General features: G+C 38.6%; 1 protein-coding gene across 3 annotated transcripts; it reads right to left on the bottom strand.

Annotated features, from left to right (window-relative positions):
- Positions 1-195: 195 nt before the first annotated feature.
- Positions 196-25,121, bottom strand: LOC127467641 (protein NPAT). Of its 3 annotated transcripts, none has more exons than XM_051779802.1 (18): positions 24,971-25,121; positions 21,059-21,177; positions 19,335-19,395; positions 17,787-17,859; positions 17,266-17,309; positions 16,004-16,234; positions 15,492-15,576; positions 14,227-14,359; positions 13,621-13,712; positions 13,450-13,537; positions 11,661-11,757; positions 11,075-11,206; positions 8,540-10,237; positions 7,442-7,557; positions 7,240-7,348; positions 6,122-6,179; positions 2,889-4,050; positions 196-2,038 (listed from the first exon to the last, which is right to left on the bottom strand). In XM_051779802.1, exons 1-18 carry the CDS (start codon positions 25,005-25,007, stop codon positions 1,961-1,963), a joined length of 4,413 nt encoding a protein of 1,470 aa, XP_051635762.1. In that variant the 5' UTR covers positions 25,008-25,121; the 3' UTR covers positions 196-1,960. The 3 variants fall into 3 exon arrangements, with proteins under 3 accessions (XP_051635762.1, XP_051635763.1, XP_051635764.1); XM_051779803.1 differs by having other exon boundaries at positions 15,492-15,573; XM_051779804.1 differs by lacking the exons at positions 15,492-15,576; positions 16,004-16,234; positions 17,266-17,309; ... (2 more) ...; positions 21,059-21,177; positions 24,971-25,121 and having other exon boundaries at positions 14,238-14,302.
- Positions 25,122-25,125: the final 4 nt, after the last annotated feature.

The following is a 25,125-nucleotide window of genomic DNA, read 5'->3' as shown; positions in this document are numbered from 1 at the left end:
TTCTTACAGTTTTGCTGCTTAATTTTTCTAACTACTAAGTGATTTTCATGGAAAAAAATAATGTAATCAAAGGTGGGTTTTCTACTGTTGTGGACCTTGAACCCAGCTCAAATGCAAATCTGACACTAGTTTTAACAGGAACTAATGAACAAATTAATTGTCCTAATATTTTCCTCCACAGATAGTTGGACTGGCTTGGACTGGTTTGTACTGGAACCTTTTTTTTTCTGGGAAGGAATGCACTTGTAGAGGTAGTAAATGAACAGTGGGCTTTAAACACTACAATCTAAGAAAACTAACATTCATTCTTGCTCTTCCACTTGTTCTCCTAAAAATTATTTGCTGTATGACAGCAGCTTGGAACTGAAGACCCCTTCAAAGTGAACTCATAATTCGTGTCTTGAGTATTTCCAGATCACCTGTACTGAAGAAGAAACATTATGGTGGGTAGTAGCTGTCCCATGGAAAAGCTACATTAGGTCTCAGATAAAGAGCAAATTATTTTAAAATATCACCTATCACTTGTCAATACTATTAAGCATTTTATGCTTATGGCAATTTTTCACTTGCCTGCCCTCGCCCCTCTGACAATTGGTATTAGAATTTAGTGTTTAATACTCGACTCTTTGTCTTCAAAAATGACTGATCAACATGGCTTTTCTATACAATATTTGCAAATCTGCTTCATGGACTTAAAAACATTTAGCAAGACATACAAATTTTTATTAAAACAAAAATATTTATTCAAGCTGTAAATGCTATGCAGTATTTAGTTATTGGATGGGTTTAATATAAACATCTACTGCATAATACTGGTTCCTTAGGAATCCTTGTATTCGATCTGAAACATTGCCCTGTTGCTGTACAGAACTCTTAAAACAAAACTTGCATTTTTTAAGACCTCAAGAATTTGAGAACACAGGAAGAAAGACCAATAGAGAAAATTCTGCCATTTTGGAGCAACCCATGCTAGTTATTAGTAAAATGCAGGCTGAGCTTCTCCTGCACCTCTCTTGAAGAGAGTTTGTATAATAGCAGTGATAACCTCTATGTTAAACAGAAAAATCAGATGCAAATTTTTTCATGTCTGGCTAAAAATTTAAGAGATAGATAGTAACAAACTTCTCAGCAGTACAAAAGACAGGTGAAAGAATTGACTTTTGCAACAGAACACACTGTCAGTCATGTCTGCTGTCGCTCCAGTTTAAGTATTCATACTGGGGTATAACCCCACAGAAAAATACTTTGTTTGTAAACAGCTTTTGCATTCAAATTACATCCTATGCAGCAAATACTGTAAACAGATGAGGCCTATCCAAATTAAAGTTCTTGTCTGAAGGACTGGCTGGGAAGAGCTTCATCAGATGAGAAATACTTTTTGAGGTTTTATTTGCTGTATGTTTAGATACCGGTGTTTTTGTTAACTCGTTCAAAGCCTTACAACATGGGTTTGACAGTTGTGAGAGAAGAGAGTGTTAGTACAAGCCAGTTAGATCTGAAGATTTAAGTCCCTTTTGGATTCAACAAGACAATGGGAAGTGGCCAAGGTAGCTGCCCTTGTCTTAGAATGGTGAATGATAAAACACTACCTTCAAATTCACCACCTTTTCACAGACTGGCTGATTGGTTCATGGGGCAAGTAGAGAAAGCAGCAGAACACAGACAACGTGGTGTAACGTGAAATGTGCAACCTTTCTTACACTTCATTTACACAAATTTACAATTTTGCAAATTAAATGGCTCTATAATTATGCAAGTGCTTTTTCAAAAATAAACATATACCAACTCAATGATATTTACACTTAGCAACCTGCTTCAGAAACAGCACAACTTTGCTATAAAGTGAAACTTCAGTGCACTCAAAGTGCAACTTGCCCTTTAGAGTTAACTTCTATTCCCATGCAAAACCTCAGCATCGTTCCACTGAGCTTCAGACAGTCCCAGTTCAACTTCTTTTTGTTCATTCATCATAATGCAAAGACAACAAGAACTTGTCCACATCCATTCCTGCTGGAAAAGAATTTGGTAGCTTCTTTTTCTGTAGAAGAGAGTAAGAGGTATGTTAAATACTAAAGACCCGAGGGCACTGATGAGCCTGTAAGCATTCCTTTCTTCCTCACCCTTCCATCTCCCTCACAGACATGCCTGCACAAATCTCACCCCGAGCTCAGACACCCGTGTGCACTGACATGCACTGGGGACCAATGGCACAGTCAGGGGACAGGAACAGCTGAGCTCAGCTTCAGCAGGAGCCCACCCCAGCTGAGCCTGGCACAGCCCCTCGGAGCTAGGCACAGACACACTGTAAGAAACAGAGCCTTTTCCAGACACAGTATTTCAGGAATATGCTGGAACTAAGCATGGGGAATTACAAAGTGACACTGTGTCTCCTTTTTGGTTATTTACATACATCACCTTTTTGTGTCTTACACTTCAGCAAGATTCCCTTTAAATCCTCAAGTCAAGGGCACAGTGCTCCACACTACAGAGACTGGGAATACACAAAATAGGAATTCCTACTCATGGTGATTAATGAGGATGTAAAAACAGCCTGAATTCCAGTAAGGCCTACTTTGAGTTTGGCCTAATTCCTAACATTGCCTAGAATGTAGTTTGAAGTTAGAATTTAGAAATTCATTTGTGTTTTAGGAGAAATAATGTAATTTCCACAGGTATGTATTTAGAGAGTCAGCAGGAATTACCTGTGTGCATCTGAAGATTAAGAAAACTTACTTCAGAGAAGCAAAGTTAGAAAAACTGACAAATAAAAATAGGTTGTCAGGGATTTCCACTAGCATCTCTGAACCATTCCATTACAAATAATATATAGATAGATATCTAATATATATTTAGATTTTAAATTAAAAAAGGTAAATGCTTGCACTTGCCTTTATTTTCTTCTTTTTTGATGGTGTTGGAGAGCTCTGAAGGTCTTTCCTATTTGCAGAACGAGAATTTCTCTCACCCTCATTCAAGTCCTCTAGTTTCCTTTTCTTTACTGTGCTCCTTAAAGACCTGAACTGGTGAGTGTTGTCCTTCAGGGGGGTGGCAGTGCTAGTCCTCGCGATGGCTGCCCGCGACAGGATCATGAGTGTGTGAGCTGCCATACTGACGCTGTTCTCACTCCCTGTTTCGCTGGCAGGACTGCAGGCAGGCAGGTCTGGCGTGGCAGGGGGCACCATGATTCTGGGGGTTGTGCTGTCCTCGTTGAAGCGCCGGCAGGTCGGTGTCCGTACACTGTCTGTGGTATCATCCGTGTGCCTGTCCCCGACTCCAGACGGCGTACGGGGCACCGGCAACTCTCCGTTTTCAACGGTTTTACCAGTTGGGCTTTGCCACTGAATGTCTTGTAACATTTCCACACACTGTTTACTGAATGGACTTGACAGGCAAATGCCTTGGTTGGAAACTTTAGCCGGTTCTCGCTTTGGCTCCTTTGAGGACAAAGAAACAGGCCCTGAAGATTTGCTATTTCCAGTCCCACTGGACAGTGATCCCTGCTTTTTGTTCAGCTCTTGCACCGAAGCAACTGTCTTCTCATTCCATAAGCCAACACTCTGTTGACCATTTGAGAGTTTGGCAGTGTCCTGGTTCTTCAGCTTTTCATCAGTATCCCTTTGTAATTCATTTTCTTTATTTGCTGTAGTCTTGTGGAAGGGATCCAGTGACAGTGCTGCAGTTGCCACCTTCCGCTCGGGCTGCAGCTCCTTTGCAGATGTGCTTCTGTTGCTACCAACTTCTGGCTTACACAGAATTCTGGGCAACGTTTTATCCTTCTCTCTCTTTGGCACCTGTGCCTTAGCAGAGGAGGAAGCAGAGTCAACAGCAAATAAAGTATTTTCGTTTCTTTCTTTTTGGGATGAACTCTTAGTAGCCTGAATTTGGGTGTTTCCTCCTGGAGCGGGTAGGAGGTTATCAAAGCAAAGCACCCTCCTGTGACTCTCACTTTGTCTTGAATTTGAGCTTGTGCTCTCTACTGGTGCAACAGGTAAGTTCTCCTCCACTTTCCTTCCCAGTTCTGCACTGGTAAGCTTGTCCCAGTTTCCAGTCCTGAAAATGAGATGAAAACACTTCATCAACACACTTATTCTTACTAGGCAAGTTCGTTTGAGCTGGCTGGAAATCTCCACCCACCCCTCAAAACACATGTTTAAAGCTCTCTTCATTCTAAATATAAGTATTTTATCAACAGGCAAAGACCAAGAGAAAGGGATGACAACTGCAGAAAGCTCAGAGAAGGCTTTCTTGACAAAAAGGTATGAAATGGAGTCTGTACAAGGAACAGTTAGGTAGACTGGGACTCTTCAGTCTGGAAAGAGAGAGGACTGAGGCAAAATGTAACCAAGTTCTGTGAAAATAGCCCTCAGATAGGAAACTATTTGCTGCCTCTTCCAGTCAAAAAACTAGGGGCATTGAGTAAAACTAGTATTGATCAGGTTCAAAATACAACAAGTAGGTCTGGACACTGCATGTAACTAAGCATGTAACTTCACCTGAGAACTTTTTTACCTTGAGGTATTTGTAGATTATGGTAGTTAACTTGACTTCAAAAAGAAACTGGGTGCATTCATGACAGTACAGTCCATCCCAGAATATTAGTTAAGGCTCTGGAAGTCCTTGGAGCTGAAATTACTAAGAGGCTGCCAGAATATTCTGGGCAATGTCACCATGTGCATGCCTTGTACTCTTCCCTATGTATTTGCTGTGGGTGACAGGATACAGAGCAGGACAAAACTTCCAATGGGCATCTGGACAACAATATACAAACTCCCTGGGGCTTGGTCTCCACCTGACAACCAACCACATTGAAGTGAAAAAGCCACCACTGCAGTAGCAATGTCAAAAAAGAAAAATGTTTCTGCTCTGTCAGCTCATACCACTGCTGTGTCTGTGCCCTCTGCCTGGCTTATGCTGCATTTTCACGAGAAGCTTCTGCATCATTCATCTATGCTAGTGAGACTCTCCCCATGCAGATAAGCCTTTATGACTCCCAAGAGGAAAAGTCAAATTAATTTTGGGATGCTATCTTTGGTGCCTTTGGGATAGTAAAGAAGGTATGGATGGTAGCAGTTTGTTTTAGTTCCATGAAATTTGAGATGAAACAGAGAGTGGAGACTAGAAATGGGAAACTATATCTCCTTGCAGGGAGGATTTTGCAAAACATATGTCGAGAAATCAATTAAAGTTAATGGAAACTTGAATTATCAAAGTGATAGTATCCAAAATCTTGCTTCTGTGGCTTTTTAAAAATAACTGCTTTTTGCATGCATATGTGCTGTATACCTTGGTATATGACTGGGGCTTTTTAATAAGTTGACCTTACTGTCCCTGTTTTCCTCCACTTTTCCAACATTTTAACTGAGTTCTGAATAGGTAGATTTTTTTTGTATGTCTTATTTTTACAATAAAAGAACATTTCACCTCTAATATTTAAACTGAACTTGTTATCTCCTTCTACACTCTTTTGCTCACTCCAACATCCTTTTGTTTCTGAAGTCCATTAATGATAAGAAGTCACTACTGAAGCCTTGCTTTCTTCTCTCCCTTGCCCAACAGTAAACTAGAACCTACCCCAATCAGCAATTGTTATGTTTATCAATATAAAGTTAGCGTGCTGTTGTCCTTGCCATCTTTGAGTTTTCACTTTTTAAATGAATAAGCACTGTTCTAATCCACAAAACTGAAACACAGATGCAGAACCCAATCTAATAAACTACTAGTTTTGGGTTAGAAAACGGTAAAGGCAATGAGGCTACACTACAAAACCATGGGTTACCACTCATCTGAAAAGAAAAAACAGAAATTTTAGTCATTTAAATCTCCAATGTAACCAGCAATTTCTCCTAGCTTAGACTCCACCCAAACAATTTGTATTCAACAATTGAGACAGGAGAAAATAAACACAAAGCCATACAAAAGTAACATAGGAACAGGAAAATCCTAGCACAGGCTGCACCAGTACGAGCAGACATCTGTATCAATACTCCTGCAGACAGGCAGGAGGAAAGGGGGTACTGCTTCTGCCACTGTTAAAAAAAGCTGCTCTCTTTTCCACCAATACTGAACGAAGAAATTCATGGCAGGAAAAAGAAAGCAAGTTTCAATACTTAACACTACTGACCTTTGTGTTCGGGAATTTGTATGGTTCAAAGGCTCAGCTACACTTGGAACCAGTTTTCCTGAAACAACAGATGAAGTATGAATGAACTACAGTATTCCAAGTAAATAATTTCACAGTTAGTACAATGCCATTTCACCTGACAGAGAACCAACCAGTAAAGAAAAGCCAGCAACAAAACTCTGCTATTTTTTTGTAACTTTAAAGTTTACAGATTAGTGGATTACCAAAGGTCACCAACTAAGTATAGAAAAGAAGCTTGCTGTCTACACCCAGATAATACATAGGCCTGGCACGACTGGACTTAAAAATGCACAGTGGGGATTTCCAAGTAGAAAGGAAATAACACAGAGAACTCTCATTTATCCACTGGCAAAAAGGAATGCAAACTAACTATACAATCCTTGCTTTTTTCTTAATTTTGAAATTTCATTCTGTTTTCATTTTTATGCATAAGCCTGTTGGTTTTTAAAAAGGTAGACAGGCTAAAGCACAAGTTGCCCTTATAACTCAATTTTTCTATTTTCAGTTATTTTTACTTACTCCTTCCCAATGCTGAGAAATGAATGTAGCACCAGTCTTGTTACAATTAACTATTTAAAGAAGCAAGGTCTCAATAAAACAAATATACAGAAGCATATACTTAAAATGGCAAAGTGAAAACAGCAGAGTGCATCTTTTTGTACAAACATGCAACACTTCTATTAAATATTTTCCTTAATAAATTTTTAGCACTGCCAACTCATCTAATATCTCCTTTGTTACCATGTAGCTTGGTTTCAATGGCAGCAGTAAAATGGACTTAAAACTAACAAGATGAAAAATTACTAGAAATATAAAGAAAAGTAAACTTTTAAAACTGCATGATAGCCTTGAAGCATTAGAATTTGGAAATAAGCTTGATTCCAGATCTGGAATTATGTTATGTGCTGGAAGTTCTTTGTAAACCGGGCAAAATACAGTCACTAACTGCAGGTACAGGCCTCTCTCAAAGCCATCCCAGCAGTTGCCTGGTAGAGAAGCAGGGGTATTTATAAAAAACTTTATTACTTAGAACTGACACATCTTTTTAGAACCCTCCCACTCTTCTTCTGCCCTTCTCAAGAATGCAAGGTGGGTACCTGTATTAGTCTTGTTTCTTGGTCCAGGAATCTTCTGTGATTTGGGAGGGATGGGAAGTTTTGGGACGCTTCCGTTGCACACTGGATTAGCCACAGGCATATGCAGAACCTTGAAAGGATCAAAATATTCTGTTACAATTCACCAAAAGACTTCTTATCACTTCTGCTTTAATTTTGAAAATCTTTATTTGCGATGTGCTACCTGGCAGGCAGGTGCTGAGAACGTATTTCCATTCTGTCCTACTACTGAGAGTGGTATCATTCCCACCATTCCTTGCAAAACTGGTTGCACTGGAGAAGCAATTATAATGGCAGAACCTAAAAAAATATAAAAGTGTTAAAATCGTACAGAAACTAAGAGTACTTCAGTGAAAAGAAAAGCTTCAAGACAGGACTCATTAAAATTATGCATGGTTAAACCTGTGGCAAGAAAAGGTGCAGCTTTTTACAAAAACTTCCCTGTCCTTGCTATATAGCACTACTAGAAAACAGGACAACTACCAGTGTTATTTTTAGTTTAGTTAAAGTCTTTTTAAGAAATAGTTCAAAATTAAGCTTAAAGTATGATAAACCTATCTTAAGGCTGACACTTTGATTTAAACTAATGTATAAAAACCAGTAAAAGTGACATCAAACAGCTCATTTGGCTGCCAGGCAGACGTGAATTATGACATAGGGAAACTATCATACCACATTCATTGAAAAGTGGAAGAAAATTTTCAAAAGTGAAGAAAACTGTTTCTCTCTATCTGAAAAAACAATTAAGGTAATAATTGCATAAAGAAATCTTAGTGACAGAAAAAGCTGGCACTCTTAAGATCTTGCACATACTGTTGCACTGGCCTCTGATCACAACAAAATGACTACACACTGAAATTCAAGGGTATCTGCAGCAAGTTTTTAGCTTTGGAAAGAAATCTAAATGTGTTGATTACAGGTGATTAATAGTTGGGTATAACATTCTAAAAAGCACTCGGAAATTTTTACTGCTGTATTAATAAAAATGCTTGTATCAGGAGATTTTACATCATGGAAAGAAATAATTTTATACTGACATATTTACCTAAATGTACTTCTAATGCAGACAAGGATTTTGAAAAATGAAACAAAACCAAGGAAGTAATTTGGGAAGGGCTAGCTACATCTACCCAGTTATCTAATCTCAGTATGGATGCTTATAACATGTAGCACTCCATTTATAACAGAAATCTTATTAAAACAAAAACCTGTTTTATTTAGCAGAAAAGAAAAGCACCATATAAACACCATATTTTCCCTAATATTCTAATAATGAGATTACCTTGTGGGAAGTTTGGGGAGACAGTCTGGTTTGCTGGAAACGTATTACTCGATCTAGGAGGAGTCTGTAACTGTTGTACAGCTGGAGCTTGGGAAGCAAGTGGCATAGAACTGCCAGGCAATACAACTACATTTGATGGTGTTACAGCTGTGCCCAAGGTTGCTGGATCAGTCATACAGGTGGCTATATAAAGGTTGCTTGAATTCCCAAAAGCTGTGCTTGTTGCTGGCATCAACTGTATAAGGCCCCCTTCGTTGGAAAGATGAGTTGAACCCGCAACTGAAAAGCCAGTGCAGTCTTCATTCTGAGTGTTAACTGAGGTGACCACAGGATCTTTAGGTCTAAGCACAAGAAGATTCTGTTCTGCCAAGGCAGCTGAATCTACATTTTTTTCTGTGTCTTCTGAAGTCAGACATTTGGACAGGCCTGCAGTTTTAGTTGGGGATTTGGCTGGAGATGACAGTATTATAGTAGGCAAATTTTCTCCTGTGATGCTGGAAACAGCATTATTTATCTCCGTGTCGGATGAAATAAATGGATCATCGCTGATGATGATCTTGAGGGACATTATATTAGAAGGATCAACATCCATTGGTTGACTACTAGAAGATACACTGCTTATACTTTTGGCCTCAGTACCTGACTCATCTGTTGAGGACGCAGTTTCTGGGAGAGGAGAGGGGCATATTTCAGAGGTAGTAAGATTATTTTCAGTGGATACTACAGGAATTTCTGAACATGCTTTATCACCAGGAGAGAAATATAAATTATCGGCATCTACTTTTGTAGAAGAGGAAGGTTCTTGCATTTCCCCTTGTGTACCCTCTGAGTTTGACAGTCCTGAAGGGAGGTTAAAATCCTTCTTACAAGGCTTATCAAGTGTATGCTGATCATTTGAATAAGTTTTGTTAGATGTATCAACAACTTCCAGCTGCAACTCCGCTTTGTCAAGATCCGAAATTTCCCCTGGAGATCCTGCAGCACAGTTTGGCTGTGTGCTCTGTTCCTGATGGCCAGAGTGGTGACCAGAGTTCTCCTGTACAACACCAGGTAAGGTAGCTGTATCACTTGTTACAGTCTGTTCTTTTTCTGTATCTGCTGATGGGCTAGAAATGGATGAATTGTTTTTTCTCAGCTGTACACTGTGGCCAAGGCTCCTATCACAAGGACTTACAGAAAGTGTTTTTTCAGACAGTGATGTATCTGGTGATAACTGACATTTACTTGGAGAAGGAGTTTTGTTTTCATTGGCTGTAGTATCCTCTGTCAATGAAATCAAAGAAATCTGTGGACTACCAGAACGAACATATTCTAAACTAGGACTACTTTGAGAACTATGACTTGGTGGGCCTTTTTCAATTTCCATAGCGCTCTCACTTTCAGACACTAACGTAGAGGACTCTTTTGTAACATAAGTATCTGCACAGTGTTCATTACATTTGCTGTCAGAACTCTGTCTCTTGTCAGGTTCAGTCAAACCAGGCACAGAGTCAAAAGCAATTTCAAGATCTCCAATATGTTCAGGGGTAATAGTTGTAAGTACTTCAGTCTGCTTCCTTGGTCTACAATTTCCATGCAGCTGTTCATTGGTTGCATTTTTCTTAGCCATATCATCATCATTAATGCTGGTCTTCAAGGCACATGTTGCTTCTCCTAACTGAAAATCTTTACAGGACAGTGATTCTCTAGAATTATCACCTGTAAAACAGAGAATAAACTAGTTTCATATTAGAACAGATGAGCCTTTTACAGCATTTTGGAAACAACTTATCAGTTCAATGGAAAACTGTTTCACATGAAACTAAGTGGGAATAAAGCTACTCATCCTTACTTTCAAGTTGAGAGGAGAATCTATACAGTTACATACACTTGATAATCTGGAAAATCAGTTTGTACATTAATAATTAAAATTGCACACATAATATGCAAACAGCTCTGGTCACTAAATCAGATTTCCAAAAGCACAAAAATCATCTCACGACAAAGACCTCTTGGCTCTATTTCTCATATACTTTCACTAAGTATCTGCTGCTGATGCACTACTGTCAAGAATGGTGTAGACAGACTAAACATACCTGTTGTCCAGAGTAGGACTGTTTTTGTGTATAAATTAACCGATACAATACAGAATGGAGATAAAAGATTAATATGGTAAAATGTAAAATATTATCTTTAAGTGTTCCATAATGAATACTGCAAAGTATCTCTGTTCTGAATGAGAAAACAGATTTGCCAATAGTATGGTTGCATTTAGGAGCTTACCAAGTACAACTTTTAAGTACACTGATGGGACTACTGTTAAATTTAATAGACTGAAACTTTCTAACACATCGGGTGTCTGTTATGTGTATCTGTATGTTCATGCAATGAACATGTCTGTAGGTGTATCTGTATGTGCCTGCAATGTAAACATCAGATTGGATATTACCAGTGAAAAAAAGGAATAGTTTGAAATGTACAAATTGTCTGAAAATATTTTCATAATGATAAGTGAACACACTAGAAGAAATCTCAAAGAAAAAATAAAAAACCTACATCTGCTACTTTCTTCTGTTCCTAAAGAACTTCCAAATGTTTCCAGGCTATCCTCACCCACCAAGATTTCATTTTCTACTCCACTCCGACCAGAAATACCAGCAGGTAAGTTCTTGTTTACCTTGCTCTTTCCTATTTTCAAAATAAAGCAGGAAGAACAGTTAAATATGTCATTTTACACACAAGCGTGATTATTACATTTTAAATGAATTATAGCATAAAAATCTCCTTACAGTTAATGTGAGAATATCCCTGATCAGACAAACAGAAAAATTTTACAACAGCACAAATATAAACTATCATTCTTTAGACCAGCAGAGTCTAAAATAACAGCAATAAAACAGTCATTGTTGGCAACAATCACACAAACCCAGAATTTCAGCCACAGGAAAATGCTGTACTTTATAGCCATGTATAAATACATCTAAGAATCTAATTGTGAATTGAGAGACACCAATGCCATACAGTCTATTTCTCTTGCAAAAAAGGCCTGCTGAATTACTTTGCTTTGTCAAGCAATACTTGGGAAAACTCATCATTCATGATGCTTCACAGTTACACTACAATTGAGCATGATGTACCCTACCATAATCAAACCAGTCAAAGAGAGCCTGAAAAGCTGGATCTGATTCTGTCTGTTCTAGAATGTCCTGTATAGCCTCTTCTGACATATGAATTTCACCCTGAGAAAAGACAAGATATATAGAACTATTAGACAATTACTTCCACAACTTAAAAAGAAAAACAGACAAGAATAGGTTTTATTTCAGATTGTTTTTAGTTCTATTACTTCTACTCAGCGCAGAAACATAAAGACTAATGCTGGGAACATTTCTGCCACAAACGTCACGTCTGTTAAAATATATCAGTGACTGAAACAAGGTTCCCCAAACCCCAAATGTCTCTTGTCATACACTACACTCTCTACATGCATCATATTGGAGTATGAGTATTCTCCACATAACAACCAGCACTGACCAACAAGAAGGACAAAATCTCAGGATATACTGGAAGCTTATGTAAATACTATGGATCCTGTGAGCTTGTATGAGCCAACCACTGGTTAAAAAAAAAATCCCCAAATTAACCCTAATTTCTTGGGTCTGAATGTATCCAGAAGCCAACATTAAGCAAAAGGATGTTTAATTTTATTTACCCATTACATGTTCTATAATATAACTTTCAACTACTTTTCTGTGGAGGGCAATTGGAAAGCACAGCTACATGGGACAGTGCTCTAAGATTCCTGTTTCAAGCTGACTTGTTTAGTAGCGGCCCAGGAATGAGTGGGGGACTCAGTACATACTCAAGCGTCCAAATACAAGGTTTCTCCTGACTTCCTGAAGATCCCCTAAGCACTCTACAATCTTTGATATGGTGGTTGTAAGGGTGGATGTCCCTTGTGATATGCTTATTTTGTCTGAGCTACTCTAACTAAACCAAGAAGCTGCTTTGATTTAGTTCTGCTCAGAAAAATGGAATACAGCTTTTCAGCTCTGTATTTTGACAACTGACCTAAAGTCATCATGCAACAGAAGAATAATTTCTGAAAACCAGACACCTCTACTTCATAAATGGGCAACTGCCTCTACTCTCCTGTCCTTCTCATGAGGGCTGTGAAGATTGTAATTTCACTCATTAAGAGTCCTTTTTAATTCTGTGATTACCAGCTTGAGGTTTGCAGGAGGACGAAGGCAGAACACTATAACTATGTTTAGGCTGTAGAAGGAGAACGTACATTTCCTTCAAGAGTGAGAAGATACTAAATTTGATCATTATTTAGGCTCCAAAACCAATTTCTCTTGCTATACTAGATCCAAGCTTATCTTAGAGCAAATCAGAAAATCAGATCAGATCAAACATCTCTGGAGACGACAAGATATTTTAAATTCCTTTTTCTTCTATAAGGCTATTGATTAGATCCCCAGTCAGAAGCTGGTAGCCAATTACTGGCACCAAAGATTCAATGACAAGCAGGCAGCTGATGACTGTGGGACAGTGTACTTAAATCCAGTCTGAGTGCAACGTTAACAGCAAATTACTGCCAGAAGCAATCCCATTCCCTTGGCTTTTGACCCTGCTGCATGCTTATGCTGCCTTGTATGGGCACTGGGAATGAATTCAGAGCACTAAACCAGCACAAAATCAGTTCCTGCAGAACACCAGTGTCCTGTCAGCTCAGCTCCTCGAACCTGCCCAGCACCATACAAGGTAAGAGCTCATGCCTATGCAAGGAGCCATCGGGTAGGCTTAGGTGTGTTGGCAAACAGAGACAAATAACAAGATATCAGACAGAGGTTCAGCATAGTTCCCATAACTGATCATTCTCAGGTGCGTGGTCTTAAAAAAATGTGAAGAGGGCAACCTACACCCACCTGAAGTCCAAGGATTTCATCAATTGAAGTCTCCTGTTCTGTGGGACCACTGTCTGTCTGTTTAGGGGCCTGTGCAACACTGCCATCACTGCAATACATTAGTCATTAGTTCAGAACTCACAAATTAATCAAATAAGAATACATATGAAGTTCACAGGTTCCTTTTCTTACCTGCCCAGGATTTTGTTAATGTTTTCAGCGAGCTTCTCCTGAAGAGATTTGTTGCTCAAAATTTTTTCTCTGGCATTTTCAATAACCAGTTGCTGGAAAAGAGTTTTAAAGCAGTCAGGTTTCTATTTTTATCATCTAGAAAAGGAGGATGAATTTCCAACTTACTGGTAAAAAGCATTTAAAAAAATCAATTCAAACAGAGAAGACTTTTGTAACAGAGAGACAGCCAATCTGTGACATGACATTGCTATGAAAATCATTGCAAAACATTCCTGTACTTCTAATCTCCTAAAATATATCAAGGCTTGTTCTAAAGTACAGCAAGTGTTGTTGTGCCTTCTGGTTTCCATTCTCTAAAGGATTACTGTATTCCAACAGCCTACAGCTACCTTAGCAAAGCAAATAAATCAAGAAAAACAAAATACTACACAGCCACGACAACCTTATGAGATTAATACACAGAAGAGCTAGTTCCAAATACAAACCAATTCATTTATCCTCTAAAGGTAATTTCTATAATACTCAACACGAACATATAAGAGACAAGCTCTCTTCAGTTTGAATTTGTTTTTTAAATGTAAATACTTCCCATAACGATATACTCACTGGAAAGTTACCATCAATTAATTCTTCAAGAGGCTCACTTTCTTTTTCTGTTACTGCTTCGTCAGAGTCTTGAGAACCTCTAGTTGCTGAAAGAGGTCCAGATGTTCCAATACTTTTCCTCTTCTGAGATTCACTGAAACATTGCAGGAAATTTATGATGTATTTTATGAGAACATTGCAAACAATAGACCCAATGGTCAGTGAATGAAGTGTTTCTATTCCTTCTTAGCAAACAACAGATTTTAATCAACAGAAAATTAACTACATATTGAAAATACAATAAAAGCTGATACCTGTTTCATTATATCATATTCATCTATGGTGTCCGACTTCACAGAAGTTACAAACAAATATACAGACTGTGGGTAAACAGCACAATGGCAAATTGAATTCTGTGCCCACTATTCAGTATTTCCCCCCCTTTCCACTACATGTTACCTTAAGTGGTGGTACAGGTCCTAATTAACTGGCACTCAAAAAAAAAAGATTTGGGCATTACCACTGAAAACAAAGACCTCTCAAGGAGCAGCTATTCTCAAAGAAGAAAACAAATGTTAGGCTGAGAAAGAATTTAGATGATGAATAGGAAATATAATGTTTTTATATGAGATCACAGTGTCGGCTCTTCTGAAAACATCAATCAGCAGTAGCATTAAAATCAATTACATACAAAAAAAGTCATGCAGGAATAGAAAAGACTTGGAAAGGGTATGAACTCCTAAGGGTCTGGAAAAACAGTAAGAAAAACCATCGACTGGGATTTAGTCAAAGACAATAAATGGAGCGCAAAGAGACCAGTCAACTCATTAAAAAAAAAGGATATTGGAATCAGAGAATAAAAAATGCAAAACTAGTATAAGAACAGTTTTCCACACCACTTCTAGAGCAAATATGAATTTTTTTGCTGACAAAATTTACTGAAGCCAATAGTTTTGCAATATTAAATGCACATTTTTATCAATACTAAGAATTTTTATAATTGAAAAGGATATTTTGGAAGGAATACTAAGTCTCAGCGCCAAGATTATTTGCCTATGTCTAATATTGGAATAATGTCAAGATTGACTCTATACAAGTAGCCTCCTATCACTCTAATGAATTTCCTTTCCTTTGTGGAACATCACACCCTGGCCACCCTCAGTGGCTCCTAAATGTGTAACACCCTACCATGTAAGAAAATTTACACTAGAGGTCAGAACATTGCATAATTTCTAAACGATCTTTAAAAACAAGCCAAACCAAACCAAAACCACACTCATGTTTACCTTTTTCGCCTTCCTGGAGAAAGCAAGTTTGAATGAAGCTTCCGTTCTTGTGATGTTGGAACTTGAATGTGTATGAAACCTCCTGCTTTATAAAGGGAAAAATAACATTATTTATTATGTTTCAATCAATTCCTCGGAATTCATACATAATAATTTGGTACTACCATGAAAATGAAGACCATTCCTTTTAAACATATCCTGAAATAAATATCCACTTGATGTGGATCATCTCTATCTGCCAAAACAAGTGTTTTGGGTAAGGGTGAGAACACAGGACGGAGTAATTGCACACTGATGCACTTCTGATCTCTGAACTCACATTAGCAAGCAAGTATGTAAGCACCATTTCTCTTTTGGGCACTCCTTTTATTTTAATCTCCTGAACCAGTCTGGAGAGCTAAGGGAACAAAGCACAAATTTTCTGAAACTTTTTGGTGGAAGATGATTAGCCCTGGTTTTAGAAGACTTCCATCTATAGCCGTAGTTTTCATAGAAAAAAGTGTGCAACTTACTATTGATCTTTTCTTGAGTTTGCGACTGGCTCACAAACAGCATATTCGGTCTCGTCTGTGGCAGCACACTTTGATTTACTGCTGGCCTGTGAATTACTTGAGGAGATACAACAGAAGAGGAATTCTGTGGCCCTGACTGATGGGCTACTGACAACAATCCTGAGCTTGCAGGAGCGGACTGTTGAAGCATTCTCTGTCTTTTCATTTCTACAATTCCACTTCTTGTACGTACTGGAAATAAAGACAAGATGAAAATATGATAAAGGAATTTAAAAGGGTTGCTGATATTCCAAGACCTAATTAAGGGTGCTTCATAGAAATGTTTCTGTCCTTCAACAACTAAATAATGAAACTCAAATAGTAAGCAACACCAACCTTTGTCTTATGTGTTACAGGTCCAAGACAAAATAATTCAAGAAGTACAGTCAACTTACACTGACACTGTAACCATGCTTGTACCCCTGCTTAAATATTTACAGGAATAAATCACACCAAAATGAGATTTTATTATATAATGTGTCATTCATATAATTGACCTTAACTGAAATAGCTAAATCAGTGTAAATCTGCAGTTATTTAAGACTAAATCTGATAAATTCAAACAACAGAACACCAGTCAATGCAGTGAATCGCAGATCCAAGAACAATCACTCTATATATCTCACATTTTCTTTTCCTATACAGGTTACTCAGTAGAAATACTACATAGAGAAAAATTTATTTTTAAGTAAAATAACTCGTCCTTGTTTAGAGTTCACGCTTCTGTAATGAAAGACAGAAAAAGTATACTTTCATATTTTGATTAGATATATGTTTGTGTGCATAAAAAGTGGTTCAACACTGTAATATGTCTTTATATTCCCCTTCTAAAGAAATCAAACTGCATCATAACTGAACTGGTTGTATTTTCAGCTCCTCTGTGAACCACAAATTAAGTGAACATCTTCAGGACTGCAACAGCAGCTTTTAAACCTTTTAACTATGTAAATTTTTAAGAAGTCTTCAGCAGAGAAAATGCTACACAGAGAATTTAAGCCTCTTGCAAAAAGCTCAGCTTTTCTTATTTTCCTTTCTTGATCATTACAGTAACCCACAGACTACACTGAATACAACAGATACACTGAAAAAAACACTGCATAAGAGATTTGACAAGATTTCAAGAGTAAAGATGCATTACTGATTGCTGCAGCAGTTCCCCATTTTTTGTCAGATAATTTTAACACAAAACCTCTTGATCCCATGGAATTGAGTCAGTTACTTACTCCTTTGATTAGCAGAAAATCTAAAATCTGAACTCTGCATACTCCTAAAAAACAAATCAAGTGACATAAATTAATGGAGCACAACAGACTCACACAGTGTGACAGTATCTATCACATGGTTAATGTCAGTCCGGTCCCAACCACACACTCCTTCAGAAAGCTTCGATCAAGTGATTACTATTTTTATTCTTTCAGACAATGGTAATAGATCCTTCAAATGAAGCTTACTGTCATATTTTTGATGAAGTAACCACAAAGGTATCAGATTCTAAACGAGCCATAGTATACTGTTTTACTACAGGAAGGCCACATGCTCACACTAATGCCCTCCTTATCTCCTAGCCCCGCCTTAAAATCTTGAAATGTCTACTCAGTGGTCAACTCTCACATACCCATCTTTTTCACCATCTTTCAGAAGCAACAGAGAGCCAAACCATTCTCATACAATAAGGGGAGTTGACCAACATAGGGACTTGCTCCCAGAGTGAAATTTTACTTTCCTGATTTCAAAACTATATTACCTGATCTGAGAAAGTGTATAGTCTAATTTTTTCCACAGAGATGACATCATTGCAGGAACTTCATTTGTTGTTTCTAAAATGAACCACCAAAAAAAAAAAAATTAAGATGCCTAAAACTGACACCTGTTGGGAAAAAAAGTAAAATTGCAGGCAAAATAATTATTAGGGAGTGTTTCAGACATCATCTAACTTTACGCGCCAGTCATTTTCTTAATATTCCATTCATTAGAGGGCCCTAACTCCTAATTTAAGAACTTTGAGTGATATAGATACAATTCTTAGTTTTAGAAGCCTAGATGAAACTGAGGCAAATATATTAATGATTATAATTCTCAATGGAATTTGTACATGGTGTTGACTACTCAGCAAACGCATGTTAACCTAACCCAACTCGTCTCTGGAAATGGCATTCATATTCCCAAGTCACTTTTGTGTCCCTGAAAATTGTAACCTGGCAGACAGGCCTTTAAAAGTAATGGTTATTTTATTATGTTACCCAAACAGGTAAAAACATTTGGTCTTTTTGAACCACGGAACATTAAAAGTATAAATGAAAAGATGTAAGCAAGCAGTTCAATTTATTAAGTTTTTCAAGGTGCCAGGTACAAAGTATTTTGATGGAAGTATGTTTATGTTTTAATTACCATTTCTATCAAACCTAGTGTGAAAGGAAAAAAATGTTCAGAAATGCTTATGACATTCTAAACTGCAAGTCTAAGAACCAAACACCACTAAAATCTGATCGCACAACACGTATCAAAAACATGTAAGAATTGGCAACATTCAGAAGCTGGATAACTGCTTTTAAAAACAGCAAATGCTCTAGCTCTGTCTCCAATTTTCATACAAAATATTAAGTAATTCTGAAATTATTTTAATTAGTTTTAAAAACAACACAAGAAACATTTCAAAGCATAGGACTCCTCCTGATTATTTTGTAAAATCATAGAATATTTCAGGTTGGATGGGATCCATAAGGATCATTGAGTCCAATTCCCTGCTCCTCGCAGGACTAATTAAAACTAAAACATGTGACTAAAAGCATTTTCCAGACACTCCTTGAACTTTGACAGGCTCAGTGCCACAACCACTTCCCTGGGCAGCCTGTTCCAGTGATTGACCACCCTCTCAGTGAAGAACCTTTTCCTAATGCCCAATCTGAACTTCCCCTGATGCAGCTTCATTCCATTTCCTCATGTTTTATCATTAGTCACCAGAGAGAGCCCAGCACCTCCCCCTCCTATTTATAAACAATAAACAGTGTAATTTCACAAGCATAAACCCATACATTTTGCAGAAATTTTTGTATCTCTCTGCTTTATTACATTAGAAGTTCTGCTCAAATTTGAAGTGAAAATATATGCTGGCATATGCAAACTAAGATAATCAATTACTTTTGTTCACCAGATGCAGATCTAAGTGGCTGTTGTCTGCGTAATATGGTAACCTTCAACTTGTAGCTTAGACAGGGGCCATATACCCCTTCCTCAAGGAGTTCACAACAGATAAATAAGAAAAATAAAAGAACACCTCATTCTGAAGGCTTACCTTTTGTTTTCATGGCTACATATTCATTAAGAATAGTTGTCAAGTTTTTTCCACACAGCGACTGGAAAGAAAATACTGATCTTAGAATCTTTACTGATAACTTACACTTCATCTGCTGTACCACATTATATTTGAGGAATTCTTTAGAACTCCACACCATGCTAACCCTCAACACAAGGAACTGTACTTTATGCTGCTGGTGCTGAGTTGTCTCAAACCAGGCAGAGAGCAATCAATGAAACAAAATGCTATTATGTACACAAAACCTAAAGTGCTCAATCTCAGTGCACGACACTGGTATAGCAGTTAGAGCTCTGTGACCTCCACTCACCTTTGTTATTATGGAATAAAAACATAAAAATTAGATGATGAACAGCTGTAACAGAGTAATGAGTATGCACCATGCTGGAACATAATATGTATTAAGATGCAAACGTGAAGAGAATCTCTGTCTAAAGTAAAACTTTTAACAGTCACATAGAATTAACTTTCATATCATGTTTACTTGTCCTGTTATTTTAGGTGAAACAAGGAGAATTAAGATTTTAAGGTTACCACTATCACTTTCTGTACCATCCTGTCTTGTTCGCTAGTGGGAACCCTACAAGGTATGACAAACACAGTCCTTTACTGCAAGTATTTGAGCTGCAGTGAAAATTTTCTCTCAGACACTATCATATCCTCACTTTTCTCTGAATAATAGGAAAAATGTTTTTACTGAGAACATGATGATAATGAAAAGCTTTAATAATCTAGATAATCTATTTACATCTGGGTTTTCTAATTTTTGCTGGCCATAGCTCGGTTCTCAATTCCCAACCGCCACAGTACAGATAACTAAACATTTGTAAATGAAAGAAATGGTTTCTTTTGAATAGGTACACCAAGAAGGTGCACCTTGGATCTCAGAAAAAACATCCACAGATTTTGAATACTGTGGACAAACTCCCAGATCACGAAATTAATTGATACATTAGAAGAATGAAGCAGAAAACATGAAGAAGATGCACATATAAACACTAAAAGGTTGATACATAGCAATATCTAAACCCTGTAATCTACATAGCATACTAAAAATCCCATTTTGTTTATGTTAAAAATGCAAACTATCTAATCACACTCTAGCTCTATACACATATGCAGTTACACACTTGTTTATGCACATCCCAAGTTCCACCCTTCACCTTGGACAAAGTAGATGATACTGAACAAAGAGGAAGTGGAACCCAGGTTTTGTCAACAATATTTGGTAGACTTGGATAAATCTGAGGTACCCTACCTAAATATTTAATATGTACCTGAAATGGACCATTATTGGCTTCCATGTCTAGAATAGGAAAGCAATCTCCAGTAAATTACAAGAGCAGCCCTGAAATCAATAAATCCTTTGCAACAACACCCTTCCATAAATCAACCTCAAAGCTGTAATGCAGTCTAAACATAATATGCTGAAACCAATTTGCATATTTAACATTTAAATGTTTCTTAATAAGATTAAATACTAGAAACCAAGTAACTGCTAATATCACAGGATGAAAAAAAAAACAAACGAAATCAAAAGAAAACAAAACCAAAAAACCAAACTACCAAAAAAGCAGAGGTGACTACCTAACCAAACATTTTAAGCAGCATTTGAGAATTAATTTTTACAATGAAAAATCTCCAATATTCTTTTCCATGGATGCAAGACAACATAACTTTCTGCTTTGCAAATACAAACTCACCAGCAAGCAGGCTGGAATAAACCCATCTTCTGTACAGTGCTCTGCATATTCTTTCAAATCTGAGCTTTCCAAAATAAATTGATGACAGGTAGCTTGAAGATTTTCCTGTTGTAAATACCCTGCAACAAATCAGATGGAAAATTTTGCTATTTTGTTCATTACTTCTGCTCAATAGGTATCAAAGCTGCACACAGTGTTGAAATAATCAGGTAAAAATTTGTGTGTAAGAAAAGGAAAGTGAAGTTATTTTGACAGAACATCTGTCTTAAAACATGTTTCTTTAATAGTTAAAACCAGAAAGACAAAAATATATATATTGGAATTACACTGTATTTACAAACTATTAAAGACTGAGAGTGAGGCAATATGAACAAATTTTGATTGATCTTTAGTACAGACAAAAAAATAAAAGTCCTTGGCTCAGAAGGCTGACATAATAACTCTCGCATGAGCTGAACCACCCAATTTGATACTTAAATGGAAATCCACAATATTTTGTTAATAAAGTGCATTGCCATATAACAGTAATTGTCCGCACATCCCACTGTTTCAAAATAGGCAAAACCTGTGCAGCTGTTGCAACAGAGTATAAGAATTATTTAAAAAATTGTCATTGTACAAAAATGAATAACAGAAAAGGGTTTGCCTCCTCCACTTACAGTAGTTTTCATTTAGGATAGATGTACTAGCTGCAACTTGTACCCTCTACACACCCTAAGACTCAGTAATTACCCTAGTAGGAAATATACTAAAAAAGTTTACTTTTCCAAAATTCCATTCCTCATCAAATACGTTCTGCTTTAATCACACTTTTTAACCCTGCTTTAATGCTCAAACACTTAAACATTAAAAGATAGAAACATATCAATCTGAATGAAGGACTCTGGAACAAAGAACCACAGAAGAAAATGGTTCTTCATTTTTGCTCATAGCAGATCTGAACATGCAGTGTTTTAAAGAAAGGGTAAAACATGTGCCTAATTATAAAATGCAAGATATATACACATTAGGACATCTATTTCAATGGACCCCCAAAATAGTCCACCTCAGTTCAAGAATGCCTGTAAGTGGCCTGTAAGTCTGCATGAGGACAAATACCTTCCAGCAGATCTGAGTATAGCTGAAAAAAACAGGTTGTATTTCAGACACACAAGCCCTTGTTCAGGTCTTCAACAAGCAGGCAAACTTCAAAGTTAAACACAGTTTGGGAATACCCACCACGAGTTTAATCAAATGTATGAGCTGGCCTATCAGATAGAAAACATTAGTGGTACCTGTGGAAAGGGCTGTCTTATTTTGTATTTCAAATACATTTTCCTAGAAAAATCTTGGGCCACAAATTGCTGGAAGCTGAAAGTGTATTTTGGGGAAAACATGATTATATCCTCGTCTGGGCAGGCTGGAAGATGGGGTATTAGGCTAGGTGAAGCTCTGAGCTGTGCTGGTACAACCGCTCTTACAAACTCATCAAGAAAGTTGCAATTTTTCTTTCTTGAACCTACTACTACAGTATCACAAGGGATGACCAAATGCTTGTGTATGGGCACATTTTGCATATACACCAATTTCCTGCTAAATAAAGCATTCCTAAGTTTAAAAATGCCTGAATTAAGATCTCCTGTGCAACTGACTCGAGCTGCTTGGGCACGCACTGTATATGTGCACGCACATATGAGTACACAATTCCTAACGTCACCAAAACCAAATGAAAGGCACAAAAGGTACACTATATTCTGCACATATTTTTACCTTAAGAAATGTCTAACTCACAGAATGCATTCACTCTCTCAATTAGGAAAAGATAAATGTTCTTATGCATTTTTCTGTGCGTGAGCCCAGCTTACCATTTTAGTTTTGTTTCTTAAACCAATATTCATCAACCTTTAAATCACCTAGATGGGGTGTCTAGACAAGGTAGGGTAAAAAAGAAAAGATGGAAGAAGAGCTACACTGGGAAGCCTGTTTATCCGCCCAAATTCAGAGATGCCTCACAGAAGAGAAATCCCTATTAGAAAACAGAAGTAGTTACAAGGAGTATCCTGTTCTACAATCTTAGGTTGCTCAGAGGTTTTCCAGACATGATGCATGCTCCATGCCAGACACAACAGACAAGACAGTCAGATGGATCATCCTCGGTACACATGATGTTGCCAAGATTGTGTACCTCTCTGGTAAGCACACAAGATAAGCATTCTACATGGAAATTTGTAACTTAACCAATTTGTTATGGAAAAATACAATGAGAGATCTCCACCGAATGATTTCAAATCTTCTTTTACAATGCATGGAGTTTCTAAAAATCCCCAATTACTTCACAATAATAAAAACACTGCATTTCTTACTAGCCTTATTTCTCAAGACAGTAGCAAGAAACATTTCAGGTAGTTTTTAAAAATAAATTGTGCTGGAAGAACAGTGAAGAAAAGATTCAGCCTTAATGGCTTTGGATTCAAAAAAACTGTGGACAACTGAAAACTGAATCCCACACTGGCAAGGTGCCAGGAAATCTTGGCAACCTGTGTCAGCAGGTACTTATGTGTGGGACTGAAATATGTGGGTGTCAGAGAGTGAAATGGTTAATGATTTACACATTCTAGGATCGCCAGGGGACTTCTGCAGGCTGGGAAGAGGCCCATCCCCCCGCCACTGCTGCTGAGGGGTCGAGTCCTAAAAGGCGGGAAGAGCCGTTTTTGCCATGCCCTTCACATGAACTCTGCGTGTCTAGCCTGGGCAGTCCCAGACGTTGGATGCTCCTGGCATGGCCTGCGACACTATCCATGGAAAAACTCCCTGCCCTGGGGAGGTACAAGGCATTCCCACCTGAGCTGGAAGTATATAACAACTCGTAACTTCTCTGGGTGTGTGGGCTTCCTTCCCCCATCTCCAAGGAACAAGACTACCACTTCAACTAACAGACATGGAAGCTGCAACTACCAAGTTTCATTGCTGGACACCGTGGGTGATGACGATATACATTTTTCCACCCTTATCCTTTCTTTCTCTTATTCTCCCTTATCCTGTCTTTCCCTTTCCCTTACGCATTTTCCTTAAAGGTTACCTTTACGCCATATTGCTACAGATGATAGATACAGATGATAACACCCAAAATGGCAACATACCTGTTTACCTTTGAAATAAAACTGTTCTAAAATAAACCCTACATATATATGTTTTCAAACACCGATTATTCAGTGTTGTTTTCACTCCAAAAGATTTATTAATAAGAACTTGGTTAACCCTCCCCTTTTCTGGGCGGGTTGCAACAGTGGGTCATATTTCTGGTTACCATTCATTTGTTTTTACCTTTGGCAGCATACAAATATTCCAAACCACTGAGTCATTTTAAAAATTCACTACTGCCAATGTCCTGAGCACACTTACGCTGTGCCTTCCACACACTGCGATCACGCCCGAATTCTCAGTGCAGCCTCACAGGTGAACGAACAGGGCGGGAAAGAAAAACTATCTGACTCTTTAACACAGCCTTCTCCCCTTGTATTTCGGGTCACTCTTGAATTCCTCCTGTAATCCGGCACTGTTGAAACGCCGCTCACCAGCTCAGTCTGCAGGTGGGCACCGGAGACCATCACGTTTGCTCGGACTGGTGAAGAACCCGAGTTCCAGGCACGGCCTGGTGGGCTCCCCCGAGCCCCTCAGGATCGACCTGCGTTCGCTCCCGACAGAGCCCGGCCTGGAGGGCGGCAGGGGCCAGCCCGGGGACCGCGGGGCCCGGAATACGCCCCGGCAGCGACAATCGCAGCCTGGGGGGGACCAAGCGACGCGGCCGAGGGTCAAGGGCGAAGCCGCCTCCGTCTCCCGCCGCGTCGCGGGCGGCTGACAATGCCCGGCAGAGTCCTCCCGGCGCGGCCGGGGCTCCGCGCCTCGCCCTCCCGCCCTGCCCGGCTCACTCACCCAGCACCAGCCGGGCCACGTCGGACGGCAGCAGCATCGCCCGCGGCGGCGCGGGGCGCGGGCGGGCGCAGCTCCCGGAGCGCTGGGACGGCCCCGCCACCCAGGCGAAGGCGCGGAAACTCCGCCAGCCAGCGCCGCGCCCGGCCCCTTCCGCC

This window comes from Manacus candei, unplaced genomic scaffold (genome assembly GCF_025592945.1).
Source record: "Manacus candei isolate 608988 ecotype Guabito, Panama unplaced genomic scaffold, ASM2559294v1 h1tg000014l, whole genome shotgun sequence".
Classification (NCBI taxonomy): Eukaryota; Metazoa; Chordata; class Aves; order Passeriformes; family Pipridae; genus Manacus; species Manacus candei.
The sequence above is the reverse complement of the archived record's forward strand: the minus strand, read 5'-3'. Positions and strand labels throughout refer to the sequence as shown.